Source organism: Macrobrachium rosenbergii, chromosome 47 (genome assembly GCF_040412425.1).
Source record: "Macrobrachium rosenbergii isolate ZJJX-2024 chromosome 47, ASM4041242v1, whole genome shotgun sequence".
Lineage (NCBI taxonomy): Eukaryota > Metazoa > Arthropoda > Malacostraca > Decapoda > Palaemonidae > Macrobrachium > Macrobrachium rosenbergii.
The window spans coordinates 24786356-24800623 of NC_089787.1; the positions used below are offsets into that span (position 1 = coordinate 24786356).

Here is a 14268-nt window from a genome sequence, read left to right on the forward strand (position 1 = left end):
GACCGTCGTCTCTTCACTGGCCCCTGGAGAAGATGGAAACACAGAAGAAGACGGAGCAGAGGCAGAAGCCAGCGGATGGACGGTGATTGGGGGAGCCATCGTCTCTTCACTGGCCTGGAAGATGAAGCACAGAAGAAGAAGACCGGAGCAGAGAGCCGAAAGCCAGCGGATGGACGGTGGTTCGGGGGCCATCGTCTCTTCACTGGCCTGGAAGATAAACACAGAAGGCAGACGGAGGCAGCTAGCGGATAGGCGGTGGTCGGGGGGCCATCGTCTCTTCACTAGCCCTGGAAAGATGAAACACAGAAGAAGGCGGAGGCGGAGGCAGAAGCCAGCCGGATGGGCGGTGGTCGGGAGGCCATCGTCTCTTCACTAGCCCTGGAAGATGGAAACACAGAAGAGAAGACGGGCCCGGAGGCAGAAGCCAGCCCGGATGGACGGTGGTCCCGGGGGCCATCGTCTCTTCACTGGCCCGGAAGATGAAACACAGAAGAAGACCGGATGGAGGCAGAAGCCAGCCGGGATGGACGGTGGTTCGGGGGCCATCGTCTCTTCACACAGCCCTGGAAGATGGAAACACAGAAAGAGGCCGGGCGGGCAAGCAGCGGATGGGCGGTGGTTGAGGCCATCGTCTCTTCACTGGCTTGGAAGATGGAAACTGGAAAGACAGAAGAGAAAGCCGGACCTGTAGCAGAAGCCAGCGGATGGACGGTGGTTGGGGGGCCATCGTCTGTTCACTGGCCCTGGAAGATGGAAACACAGAAGAAAGCCGGGCCTGTAGCAGAAGCCAGCGGATGGACGGTGGTGGGGGGCCATCGTCTCTTCACTAGCCCGGAAAGATGAAGCTGAAGGCCGGACGGAGGCAGAAGCCAGCGGATGGGCGGTGGTCCCAGAGGCCATCGTCTCTTCACTGGCCCTGGAAGATGGAAAAACACAGAAGAAGACCGGAGAGGCGGGGAGGCAGAAGCCAGCCCGGATGGAGCCCGGTGGTTGAGAACATGGTCTTCACTGGCCCTGGAAGATGGAAACACAGAAGAAGGCAGATGGCGAAGCCATGGATGAGCGGTGGTCGAGAGGCCATCGTCTCTTCACTGGCCTGGAAGATGGAAACACAGAAGAGAAGGCCGGGCGGAGGCAGAAGCCAGCGGATGGGCGGTGGTTCGGGGGCCATCGTCTCTTCACTGGCCCTGGAAGATGAAACACAGAAGAGAAGGCAGGCGGAAGCCCAGAAGCCAGCGGATGGACGGTGGTTGGGGGGCCATCGTCTCTTCCTGGCCCTGGAGATGGAAACACAGAAGAGAAGGCCGGGCCGGAGGCAGAAGCCAGCGGATGGACGGTGGTTCGGGGAGCCATGTCGTCTCTTCACAGCCCTGGAAGATGGGCACAGAGAAGACCCAGGCAGGCAGAAGCCAGCGGATGGGCGGTGGTTCGGAGGGCCATCTCTTCACAGCCCTGGAAGATGGAAGCACAAGAAGAGAGAGAAGGCGGAGCGGAGGCAGAAGCCGAAAGCGGATGGACGGTGGTTCGGGGAGCCATCGTCTCTTCACTGGCCTGGAAGATGGAAACACAGAAGAGAAGGCGGACGGAGGCAGCAGCGGATGGGCCCGGTGGACCGGGGCGCCATCCTCTTACTGGCCCTGGAAGATGGAAACGCAGAAGAGAAGACCGGAGCAAGAGGCGGCCAGCGGATGGACGGTGGTTCAGGGCCATCGTCTCTTCACTAACCCTGGAAGATGAAACACAGAAAGAGAGGCGGAGCAGAGAGCAGAAGCCAGCGGATGGTGATGGTTGGGGGCCATCGTCTCTTCACACAGCCCTGAAGATGGAAACACAGAAGAAGACCGGGCGGAGGCAGAAGCCAGCGGATGGGCCGGTGGTTCGAGGCCCTTCGTCGCTTCACTGGCCCTGGAAAGATGGAAACACAGAAAAGAGAAGACCGGGCAGGCGAAGCCAGCGGATGGAGCGGTGGTGAGGAGCCATCGTCTCTTCACTGGCCTGGAAAGTGAAACACAGAAAGACCGGAGCGGAGGCAGAAGCCAGCGGATGGGCGGTGGTTCGGAGGGGCCATCGTCTCTTCACTGGCCCTGAAGATGGAAGCAAGAAGAAGACCGGAGCGGAGGCAGAAGCCAGCCAGTGGACGGTGGTGGGGAGCCATCGTCTCTTCATAGCCCTGGAGAGATGAAACACAGAAGAGAGACGGGAGCGAGGAGGCAAGCCGAAAGCGGATGGACGGTGGTTCGGGGGGGCCATCGTCTCTTCACTGGCCCTGGAAGATGGAAACACAGAAGAGAAGACCGGAGCAGAGGCAGAAGCCAGCGGATGGACGGTGGTTCGGGGGGGCCATCGTCTCTTCACTGGCCCTGGAAGATGGAAACACAGAAGAGAAGACCGGAGCGGAGGCAGAAGCCAGCGGATGGGCGGTGGTTGGGGGAGCCATCGTCTCTTCCACTAGCTGGAAAGATGAAGCACAGAAGAGAAGGCCGGAGCGGAGGCAGAAGCCAGCGGATGGGCGGTGGACCGAGAGGAGCCATCGTCTCTTCACTGGCCTGGAAGATGAAACACAGAAGAAGGCAGGCCCGGAGAGCGAAGCCAGCGGATGGACGGTGGTTGGGGGGGCCATCGTCTCTTCACTGGCCCTGGAAGATGGAAACACAGAAGAGAAGGCCGGAGCTGTAGCAGAAGCCAGCGGATGGACGGTGGTTGGGGGGCCATCGTCTGTTCACTGGCCCTGGAAGATGGAAACGTTCACTGGCCCTGGAAGATGGAAACACAGAAGAAGACCGGGCGGAGGCAGAAGCCAGCGGATGGGCCGATTGGTTAGGGGCCATCGTCTCTTCACTGGCCCTGGAAGATGGAAAGTGGAAAGACAGATGAGAAGCCCGGAGCTGTGGCAGAAGCCAGTGGATGGACAGTGGTTTTGGGGCTGTCGTTGATTCACTGACCCTGGAAGATGGAAACTGGGAAGACAGAAGAGAAACCCAGTGCTGTGATTGAAGCCAGCGGATGGGCAGCGGTTGGGGCCATCGTCTCTTCATAACCCTGGAAGATGAAACACAGAAAAAGAAGACCGGGCAAGAGGCAGAAACCAGCGGATGGACGGTGGTTCGGGGCCATCGTCTCTTCACACAGCCCTGGAAGATGGAAACACAGAAGAAGACCGGAGCAGAGGCGAAGCCAGCGGATGGGCGGGGTGGTCCGGGGGCCATCGTCTCTTCACTGGCCCTGGAGAAGATGGAAACACAGAAAGAAGACCAGGCAGAGGCAGAAACAGCGGATGGGCGGTGGTTAGAGGGAGCCATCGTCTCTTCACTGGCCCTGGAAAGATGGAAACACAGAAGAAGACCGAACAGAGCGAAGCCAGCGGATGGGCGGTGGTTCGGGGGCCATCGTCTCTTCACTGGCCCTGGAAGATGGAAACTGTAAAGACAGAAAGAAGACCGAACAGAGGCAGAAACCAGCGGATGGGCGGTGGTTCGGAGGGCCATCGTCTCTTCACTAGCCCTGGAAGATGGAAACACAGAAGAAAGACGGAGCAGAGAGGCAGAAGCCGGATGGGCGGTGGTTCGAGAGCCATCGTCTCTTCACTGGCCCTGGAAGATGGAAACACAGAAGGCGGGCAGAGGCAGAAGCCTGCGGATGGGCCGGTGGTTGGGGGCCATCGTCTGTTCACTGGCCCTGGAAGATGGAAACTGGAAACACAGAAGAGAAGGCCGGGCGGAGGCAGAAGCCAGCGGATGGACGGTGGTTGGGGGGCCATCGTCTGTTCACTGGAATATGGAAACACAGAAGAGGCCGAACAGAAGCCAGCGGATGGGCGGTGGTTGGGGCTTCTGCGCTGGCTTCTGCCTCTGCTCGGTCTTCTCTTCTGTGTTTCCATCTTCCCGGGGCCAGTGGAAAAAACGAGGCCGACATCGCTGACTTCTGCTCGCTCGATCTTCTCTTCTGTGTTCCGCCGGGGCAGTGAAGATGGCTTGTTTCCGTCCGTCGGCGGCTTCTGCTGCTGCTGTTTCCGTCTTCCGGGGCCGGTGGTGATGGCCCGACTGTACTGCTTCCGGTGGCCTGCTGTGTTCCCGCAGGGCCGGTGGCGATGGCCAGGCACTACCGTCCTCGGCGGCTTGCTCTGCTCCGATCTTCTGCTGTGTTTCCGTCTTCAAGCCGGTGGTGTGGCCCCAGCTACACCGTCATCGCGACTCTACCTCACTCCGATCTTCTCTTCGAGCCGACGATAGCCCCCGGCGTCCGTCGCTAACTCTGCAACCGTTCTTACTGTGTTTCCGTCTTCCGAAGCCGATGGCGTGGCGGCCCGTGCATCGCGTCTTTCCGGTCTTCTCTTCTGTGTTTCCGCTCTTCGGCGTGGCGCAGTCGCGGCTGCTGTGTTTCCGTCTTCCGGGCCGGTGGCGATGGCCCAACGTCCATCCGCGGCTTCTGCGCCGCTCCGGTGGCTGCGGTGATCAGGCGAGTGGCGATGGCCCCCGTCGTCGCTGGCTATCTGCCTCTTTCTGTTTCCATCTTCGGGGCAGTGGAAAACCTGGCCCGACACATCGCGACTGCTAAACCCTTCGAGGCCGTGGAAAATACATACCGTCCCAGCTGCCTCTGCTCCGATGTTCTTTGCGTGTTTCCATAACTCGAAGACCAGTGGAAGGTGATGGCACCCGGCTCTGTCCGCGCAATGCCTCTGCTCGATCTTCCTGCTGCGTGTTTCCATCTTCGGGGCAGTGACGATGGCCCCGAACCGCAGTCGTCGCTGACTTCTGCCTGCTGCTCGTTACTATCTGTGTTTTCATCTTCCGAGGCGGTGATGGCCCCCGGCTACCGTCCCGTCGCGACTCTGCCTCGTCGATGCTGTTCCATCTTCGGGCGGTGGAAGACGATGGCTTTGACTGCAGACTCGCTCGATGGCTGCTGGCTGCTGTATTTCAGGAGCCCGATAACGACCACCGTCGTCTGTCGCTCGATCTTCTGCTCTGTGTTTCCGAAATGAGTAATGACCACAGTCATCGGCGACTCTGCACTCGCTCGATCTTCTGCTGCGTGCCGTCTTCCGGGCGGTGGTGATGGCCCCGAACACGTCCGTCGCGGCTGCTCGGCGCCGGTGGCTGCTGCTCTGTGTTTCCATCTTCCGGGGCCGGTGGAAGGCGATGGCCCGAACTACCGTCCGCGGCCGCGTGACCGTCTTCGGGGCGGTGAAGGCGTTGGCCCACGTCCGTCGTGGCTTCTGCGCGCCGTCTTCGGGGCCGGTGGAAGATGGCCCAGCACCACGCATCCGGCTGACTACCTCGTCTTTACTGTAACATACCAGTGTGGGACGATGGCCCCCCAGCACGCTCTGCGCTCGGTGTTCTGTTTCAAGCTCGGGACCAGTGAAGACGTATTTTAGCTACAGATCTGACCGGTCTTCTCTTCTTGTGGACTCAGCTCCGGGACGTGTGGGCCCAGCTCACCGTCCGTCTTGGCTTCGCTCGTCTTTGCTGCTGTTTCCGTCTTCCAGAGACAGTGGCGTGGCCCAGGCACGTCGCGGCTCGCTCAGTGCTCTGTGTTTCCCGTCTTCCGGGAGCCGGTGAACGATGGCCCACATCCGCTACTAAGCTCTGCTGCTGTGCCCATCTTCCAGGCAGTGGAGAAGGCGATGGCTGGGCACCACCGTCCATCGGCTCTGCCTGCTCGGAATGGCTGTAGCTGCGTTTTTCCGCTTCCGGGGTGGTGGAAGAAGACGATATTTGGCTACAAATCCCCTCTGCCTCGCTCGTCTTCTGTTTCTGTGTTTCCGTCTTCCGGAGCCGAGTGGTGGCTACCGTCCTCGCCTCGGCGGTGGCTGCTGCTGCTGTGTTTCCGTGGCTTCAGGCGGTCGGAAAACGTGGCCCCTGCCGCCTCGGCGGCTGCCTCGGCTCGGTCATTTGCTGCTACCGTGTTTCCGTCTTCCGGGGAGCCGGTGAAGGCGATGGCCCGGCTCACCGTCCGTATCGCTGGCTGCAAGCTCGATGGCTGCTGTGTTTCCTTCCGAAGCCGGTGAGGCGATGGCCCGGCTCCATCGCTACTATCGATCTTCTTCTGTGTTTCCTTCCAGGAGCCAATGGAAGCAGCTGAGCTCACCTCGCGGCTGCTCGCTCGATAACCTCAACTACCATCTTCCGAAACCGGTCTTCCAGGCCGTCATCGCTAGTGCTCCGCTCGATGGCTTCTCTTTCTGTTCCGCTTCCGGGCCGGTGGAGGCGAAACCACCGTCCGCTGGCTGGCCGCTCGGTGTCGCTGCTGCGTGTTTCCATCTCCGGGGCAGTGGCGATATTTGGCTGTCCCATCCGCTTCTACCTCATCGTGCTGTGTTCCATCTTCCAGGAGCCGTGAGGCGATAGCCCGACCACGTCCCATCGCTGGCTCGCTCGATCTTCTGCTGTATTTCCATCTTCAGGCAGCTCCGAACACCGTCCCTTGTCAGCGTGCTTCTGCTGTTCCATCTTCAGGCAATGTTTGGCCCCGCGGCTTCTGCCTGCTGATATGCTGCAATGTTTCCGAAACCCAGTAAACCCCAGCACCTGTCGCTTAACTACTCGCTCGGTATAACTACTGTTCCCGCTCTTCAGGCAATAAATAGCTGACTGCGTCCATCGCTGGCCTCGCTTCGATAACCCTTCTGTGTTTCGATAGCCCCAACCGTCCGTCGCTGGCTGCCTCATTCTGCTTCTGTTTTCCCTCGGGAGCCGGTGAACGATATTTGAACTGCAGTGCTGACTCACGTCTTCTGCTTTCTGTGTTCCGCCAGAAGACAGTGGGCGTGTTACCGTCCGTGTAATACCTCGCTCCGATGGCTGCTGCTACTGTGTTCCTCTTCCGGGCCAGTGGAGAGACGTGGCTACCGATCCCGTCGCGGCTTTCTGCGTTCCGTCTTCCGAGGCGAAATGGCCCCCGGCTGCGTCCATCGCTGGCTTCTGCCTCCGTCTTCTCTTCTGTGTTTCAGCGAGGCAGTGAACGATAACCCCCAGCTGCAGTCCATCTTGTACCTCTTCGATGTGTTCCATCGGGGCCGGTGAAGGCTTTGACTCCGTCGCGGCTCTGCACGATGTTATATTTGCGTGTTTCCGTCTTCCGGGGCCGATGGGCTGATGGCCCCGGCCTGTCGTCGCGGCTGCCTCGTCGATGGCTGTCTGTTTCTCTTTCGGGGCCGGTGAAGTGACGATGGCCCCGAAGACCGCATCGTCGCGGCTGCCTGCTCGATGGCTATATCAACCATCTTCGAGGCCGGCTCGAAGAGGCGATGGCCCCGAACCGCAAATATCGCTGGCGATGGCTGCTATAATGTTTCCATCTTGAGGCTGATGGCGAAGATGGCGGCTGCCTCGCTCGATGGCTACCATAACTTCTGTGTTCCATCTTCGACCAGTGAATGGCCCCCGGCTACCGTCCCATCGCTGGCTATGCTCGATATTGCTGCTGTGTTTCCGTCTTTCGAGGCCGGTGGCGACTCTGCTACTGCCGCCGACGGCGCTGCTGCTGTGTTTCCATCTTCCGGGCGTGAAGGCCCACCGTCGTCGCTGTCGTGTGTTTCCGCTCTTCGAGGCAGTGGTGATGGCCCCCGACTACCGTCGTCGGCAGCTGCCTCGTGGTCTTCTTCTGTTCCAGAAGACCGTGAAGCCCCGGCTGCCGTCGCGGCTTCGCCTTTGCTGCTGTTTCCATCTTTCTGGGCGGTGGGCGGCCCAGCACCGTCGTCGCTTCCGGTGCTGCTGCTGTGTTTCCCCTCTTCGGGGCCGATGAGGTGATGGCCCAACCACCGTCATCGCTGACCTGCTCGTTTGCTGTTCCGTCTTCGAAGCCGGTGGCGTGGCCCCGAACCGCACGTCCGTCGCTGTCGATGCTGCGTTTTCCATCTTCCGAGCCGGTGAGCGATGGCCCCGAAGGCTGCCGTCGTCGCTAACGATCTTCTCTTCTGTGTTCAGCCTCTTCCGAAACGGCGATAACTGCTACTGTGTTTCCGTCTTCCGGTGCTGTGTTCCGTATTCCGAAACGTGAAGACGATGGCCCGAGCCGCGGCTGCCTCGCTCGACTGCTCTTGCTGATATTTCCGGCCGGTGAAGCGATGGCCCCGAAACACGGCAGCTACATAAAGCTCGATATTACTATGCAACGCGTTTCCATCTTCCGGGAGCAGTGGAGGCCGATGGCCCCCGAGCCACCGGCGGCTCTGCTGTCAGCCTGGGCCAGTGGAGACGATGGCTGACGGTCGGCTTCTTCTGCTCCCGGTGGCCCTGCTGTGTTTCATCTTCCGGGGCCCGAGCTCGATGTCCCGGCCACTCTGCCTCGTTCTTCTGTGCTGTGTTTCCTGTTTCGAGGCCAGTGAGAAATGGCCCCGAGCACCGCGATCCCGGCCTCGTTCTTTTCTGCTCGTTCCGTATCTTCAGGGCCGGTGGCGACGATGGCTTTGACCACAGATCACTGACTCTGCCTGCTGCTCTGCGTGTTCCGCCTCTTCAGGGCGTGAGATGGCCCCGGCTCCACCGCGTCGCGGCTCTGCCGGTGTGTTTCCATCTTCCGAAGACCCGAAATATTTTAAGATCCGTCTGGCTGACTTCTGCCTCTGCTCGGTCTTCTCTTCTGTGTTTCCGTCTTCCGGGACCAGTGGTGATGGTGCAGAATATGCTTCAAGCTATGCTCGGTCTCTCTTGTTTATCTTAGGCGATATTTATCTGGCGCTGCTCACCCATCTTCGAGAGGGTGAAGACAGATATTTTGAAACACATTCATCAAGACTGTTTGCTGTTGTTCCGTGAGAAGACCAGTATTTGAGAAGGCTGCAAATGCCCATCTGCTCGATGTTTCCATCTTCAGAAGCAGTGGTGATGGCCCAGCAGATCATAAGTAGCTGTCTGCTCGTAGCTATAATTTCCGGGAGCCGGTGAATGTTTTACAGTATCACGGCTACGCACTGCTTTCCGATGCGCTGCGTGTTTCCGTCTTCGGCCGGTGGCGAGCTGCAGTCTGTGTGGCTGCGCATTCGTTTCCTCTTCGAGGGCCGTGAAGGCGATATTTACGGTCATCGGCTGCGCTTCTGTGTTTCCATCTTCAGAACGATGGTGATGGCCCCCGACTACCGTCGTCGCTTTGGCTACCTCTGCTCGATGCTATAACGCCTTTCCGCTCAGGGCCGTGAAGGCGATGGCCCCCGGCTGCCTGCTGTCGATCTTCTGTGTTCCGCTTCCGGGAGGCCGGTGAAGACGATGGCCCGAAAACTACCACTTCTTCCTGCTTCTCTTCCGTTTCCGCTTCAGACGATGAAGGCGATGGCCGAAGGCTCATCCGCTGTGCTGCTCGGTCAGCTGTTTGCTGTGTTCCTCTTCGGGGCGGTGAACCCCGGACTACCGTCACGTCGCGGCTACACTGCTCCGTGGCTATAACGTATTTCCGCTCTTCCGGGGCGAAGTGATGGCCCGACCGCAGTCATCACTGGCTTACGCTCGTCTTCTCTTCTTATTTCCATCTTCAGGAGCGATGGCCGAAACTACGAATCAAATAAGCTGACTACTGCATTCTTCTTTGTAGTGTTTCCATCTTCCGGGAGTGATGAAGAATGGCCCCGATTTCCTGTCATCGTGGCTTCTGCCTCTGCTATATAACTGCGTGTTTCAGGGCGGTAACGATATTTACGATCCTGCTACTACGTTCTTCTGTGTTCCATCAGCTTCCGAAACATGGCCCCCGAACACCGTCATCGCTGGCCTCTGCTCGATCTTCTGCTGCTGTGTTTCCGTTCACGGCCGATCCGTCGGCTTCTGCCTCTGCTGCGTGTTTCCTTCCGGGGCAGTGAAGACGGCTACCTCGCCCAGCTGCCGCCGATAGCTGCTTCTGTGTTTCCAACTTCCGGGCCAGTGGCAGCCCAGTTCCACCGTCCGTCGCTGGCTGCTCTGCTCGTTAACTGCTGTGACCGTGTTTCGAGGCTTGAAATGACACCGTCATCCGCAGCCCGGCGCTTCTGCTTTGCGTGTTTCAACCGAGGCAGTGAACCGCAAATCACGTCGGCGGCTTCCTGCTCCATTCTTCTCTTCTGTTGTTCCGAGACCGTGAAGAGGCGATGGCTGGTACGGGTCCGTAAGCGACTGCTACGCCGATAACTGCTCTGTGTTTCCGTGGCGGGCAGTGGCGATATTTGGCGTCGTCGCTGACGGTGCTGCTGTTTTCCGTCTTCCGGGGCGTGGCGACCGCATCCTCGGCGGCTTCTGCTGCAACACGGTGCTGCAACTGCTGTGTTTCCCTGGCTGGGACGAAATCAAGCGATGGCTTTGGCCTGCTCCCGGCCGCCTGCCTTCCGATAGCTGCTGCGTGTTTCCATCTTCGAAGACGTGAAGGCGATGGCTTTACCGTCGTCGGCGGCTTCTGCTGCGGCTGCTGCTGTTCCGTCTTCCGGGCAGTGAAGGCGATGGCCCCGGGCTCACCGTCCGTCGCGGCTGCACTGCTGTCTTCTGCTGTGTTTTTCTTCCGAGGCCGGTGGCGATGGCTTGAACAATCCGTCGTGGCTCTGCTCGTTTCTTTCTGTGTTTCCGTCTTCCGAACGGCGAAGGCGATGGCCCCAGATCGGCTGCTGCTCGATCTTCTTTCCATCCAGAGGCAGTGGCCGACTGTGGCTTCTGTCTGCCGGTAACTGCTGCTGTGTTTCCGCGGAGCCGAGTGAAGGGCGATGACGCCGCGTCGCGGCTTCTCGTGCTGCGTGTTCAAATAACTGAGGCGATGAAATGGCCCCGAAGACATCGCGGCTTCTGCCTCTGCTCGATCTTCTGTGTTTCATCTTCAGGCCGGTGAAGGCGATGGCACGACCTGTCTGCGGCTGCGCTGGTGCTGCTGCGTGTTTCCGGGCCGGTGATGGCCCGGTTTCCGCGGTCGTCGCTGACTACCTCTGTGTCGAGGCTGGTGGCGTAGCCCCCGAACTTCACCGTCATCGCGCGGCTCTGCTCCGTGCTGCTGTCGGGAGCGGTGAAGAAAGCGACCGCAGCTTCTGCTCGGTCTTCTGCTCTGTGTTTCCATCTTCCGGGGCCAGTGAAAGCACGATCCATCAACAATGCACTGTCGATCTTCTGTGACCTCGAGGCCGAGTAAGTGGCCCGGACCCTGTCCTCGCTGTCTGCCTGCTCCTCTTCTGGTTTTGTCTTTCGGGGCCAGTAGCATTCCACAGCTGCTCCATTCTTCTCTTCTGTGACTATCTTCAGAACGTGGCCCCCGAGCTGCTCATGCGGCTGCTGCTCTTCTGCTCTGTGTTTCCGCTTCAGGAAACCAGTGGGCGTGGCCCCAGTCTCGCTCCGTATCCGCTGGCCTGCTCCAGTGCTTCTTCTGTGTTTCATCTTCCAGTGTGAAAACGTGGCCCCAACCATCGCTTGGCTCACCTCTGCTCGATTATTTCTCTTCTGTGTTTCTTCAGGAGTGGCCCAGCTACAAATCCCATCTTGCTATAACTGTCTTTCTTCTGTGTTCCCATCTTCAGGAAGCCAGTGAAATGGCCCCATTCACCATCCATCCTTGGCTTCTAACATTTGTGTTTCCATCTTCCAGGGCAGTGAACGTGGCTAATCCTCATGCCTCTGCGATCTTCTCTTCTGTGTTTCCATCTTCAGGGCAGTGAAGAGTGATAACTACCGTCCATCACTACCGGTCTTCTCTTCTGTGTTTCCATCTTCCAGGGCCAGTGAAAAGACGCCCCCGAACCACCATCCGCCCAGCTGCCCTGCTGTCTTCTCTTCTGTGTTTCTCTTCAGAAACAATGGCGATAGCCCCCAACTACGTCATCCGCTAACTTCTGCCTCTGCTCGGTCTTCTCTTCTGTTTCCTTCCAGGGCCAGTGAAGAGACGTGGCCCCCGAACCGTCCATCCGCTGGCTTCACCTCTGCTCGGTCTTCTCTTCTGTGTTTCCATCTTCCAGGGCCAGTGAAGAGACGATAGCCCCCCCGAACCGTCCATCAGCTGGCTTCTGCCTCTGCTCGGTGTTTCCATCTTCCAGGGCCCAGTGAAGAGACAGTGGCCCCCGAACCACCGTCCATCCGCTGGCTGCCTCTGCTCCGGTCTTCTCTTCTGTGTTTCCATCTTCCAGAGACCCAGTGAAGGGCGTGGCCCCCGAACCACCGTCCATCCGCTGGCTTCTGCCTCTACTCAGTCTTGTCTATTGTCTCTGGGTTCTTTAGGGCATTTAGCTGCATCTGCAAAGAGAAAAAATATGGATTATAAACACGGGTGAATGAAAAGAGAGTAGAAATGAAGAATATGACTTCAAACACACAAAAAGAATGCATCCTCTTACCCACCCACCTACCTACCTACCTGTCTATCTCCATTCCCACCCACCCACCCACCTACCTACCTATCTATCTCCCTTCCCACCCACCCACCCACCTACCTACCTACCTATTCCCCACCCTACTATCCCCACATATATACTCTACACCCACATACACATATGCTTTCACACTGAAAAGTGAGCGCGCTCACACATCACCCACTCACATATACATATACACAAAACACCCACATACCTGCAAGCCTGAAGTCCACTCTTCTTCATTCCATTGAGCTTCTCCTTGTCTCTCTCTCTCTGTCCCCTACTCTTTCTTTTTTCGGCGTCCTAGGTCCATCTTTCAGTGTTTTCCATTCCATAGCCTTACGAATTTTCTTCTTCTTTCCTTGTCTTTCCTCCTTTTCTTCATCTCGTTTGATGTTTGTCTTCTCTTCCGACTTTCATCCTGTCTTTGAGCCCTCTTCTCCCTCTTTTGGGCCACCTTTGAGCCTGCGTCTTTTCAACTATCTTGCTCATCTCCTCCTCGATCATCTCGTCTATGACCTCAAGTAAGTCGACTGCTTCTTCCTCAGCTGCCGTTTCTTCCTCCTCCTTGAGTATCTGCTCTAGTTCATCGAGTAACTCCTCTAATTCTTCGAGTAAGTCACCGATCTCTTCGTCAAGTATGTCCTCCGAGTGTGAGAGTTGTTGCCATTCCTCGAGAAGTGCTTCGCCAGGTTCTTCCCACATACCCTCGTGTTCAGCTTCACGTTTGAACTTTCTCTTGTTCTTCCACTTCTTCCAAAACTGCATTTTATGCCCTTTCCTTATGAGCTCGTGTCCAGTCTCCTCAGGCGTTTCGTTTTCATTGTCGACTTCTTCTCTCTTCAGCTCTTCGTGTCCATTTTTCTCTCTATTGCTCGATTCTTTCGAAACTTGTTCTTCGTCTGCTTTTGTTATCGAGTCGCTTTTCCGCCTCGCGTCTTCCTCGAGCTTCGTCAGGTCGCCAATGTCGTCTACCTTTACCCTGAAGTCTGTCTGAATCTCTTGGGCAGTGACCGTCAGAGCCGTTATTTCCCCCTTCAGATCTTCCAGACCGCTTTCCAGAGAGGTTATCGTATTCCACGCCTCTCTTTTCTCTTTCTCTAGCTGTTCAATCTTCGTCTGCTTCTCCACATTTCCGTTCTCGAGACGATTTCGATCTTCTGAGAGAAGGCGAATTTTCTCTTCCAGTTCACTTTTCGTCTTTTTATTGTCGTCAGTCAGAGCAGAGACTTCCTTCTGCAGATTTGTGATCGTCCTCACATGTTGCGAAATTTCGTTCACAAGCCGTTCATTATCAGTTTGCAGTCTTCTGTATTCATTGTTTTCCCTTTCCAACCTTTCTGTCTTTCTCTTCATTGCCTTGACTATCTCGTGGGTGTAATTCCTCTTGAAATCCTGTAGGAGTGAGGGCTTGGGGAACTCGGTTAGATATGGGTCGTCAATCGTTTTACTAGAATTTCAAGAATTCGAAATCAGAGTCCAGATCACTCCGGCTCACGAGCGAGTCTTGTCCGCTTGTGCCTTCAGAATTTTCAGTGGCAGTTTGTCTTTTCAACAAAACTTTTTCGTTTGCCGAGATTTCCTGGTCAGGTTGAATCGTTCCGGTAATACTTCCAAAGTCCAACAATGTTCCTAAGAACAGGGCCAATTTATAAGCAATATCCATGCAGCGATTGCCTCCTCCAATCCTGCATCCAAACAATTGTGGTAGTCCTAAAAGTGCTATAGCGATATTTACAACTTGCAAGAACTTTGACATCATGCTGTTTGTTGCCAAGTAAGACGGGTGAGGCTAAGGTTAGTTTTAGATTCCGACACCAAGCTTAAACTGGTTTCGTCGGGGATTCCGGAATCCTCTTCTTCCTTCCTTCCTCGAAGTCGGAGAGACGATGAAGAACTTCCGTCTTCACCGTCTCTCTGTCTCCGAGGTAGAACGGAAGGAGATCACGGAATCTCCGACGGAACGAGTCGAAGCGAGG

General features: G+C 57.2%; 1 protein-coding gene across 1 annotated transcript; it reads right to left on the reverse strand.

The window, feature by feature from the left end:
* Window positions 1–12119: 12119 nt before the first annotated feature.
* On the reverse strand, window positions 12120–13955 carry LOC136830902 (uncharacterized). The gene is made up of 3 exons (XM_067090874.1): window positions 13788–13955; window positions 12704–13684; window positions 12120–12170 (listed from the first exon to the last, which is right to left on the reverse strand). Exons 1-3 carry the CDS (start codon window positions 13953–13955, stop codon window positions 12120–12122), a joined length of 1200 nt encoding a protein of 399 aa, XP_066946975.1.
* Window positions 13956–14268: the final 313 nt, after the last annotated feature.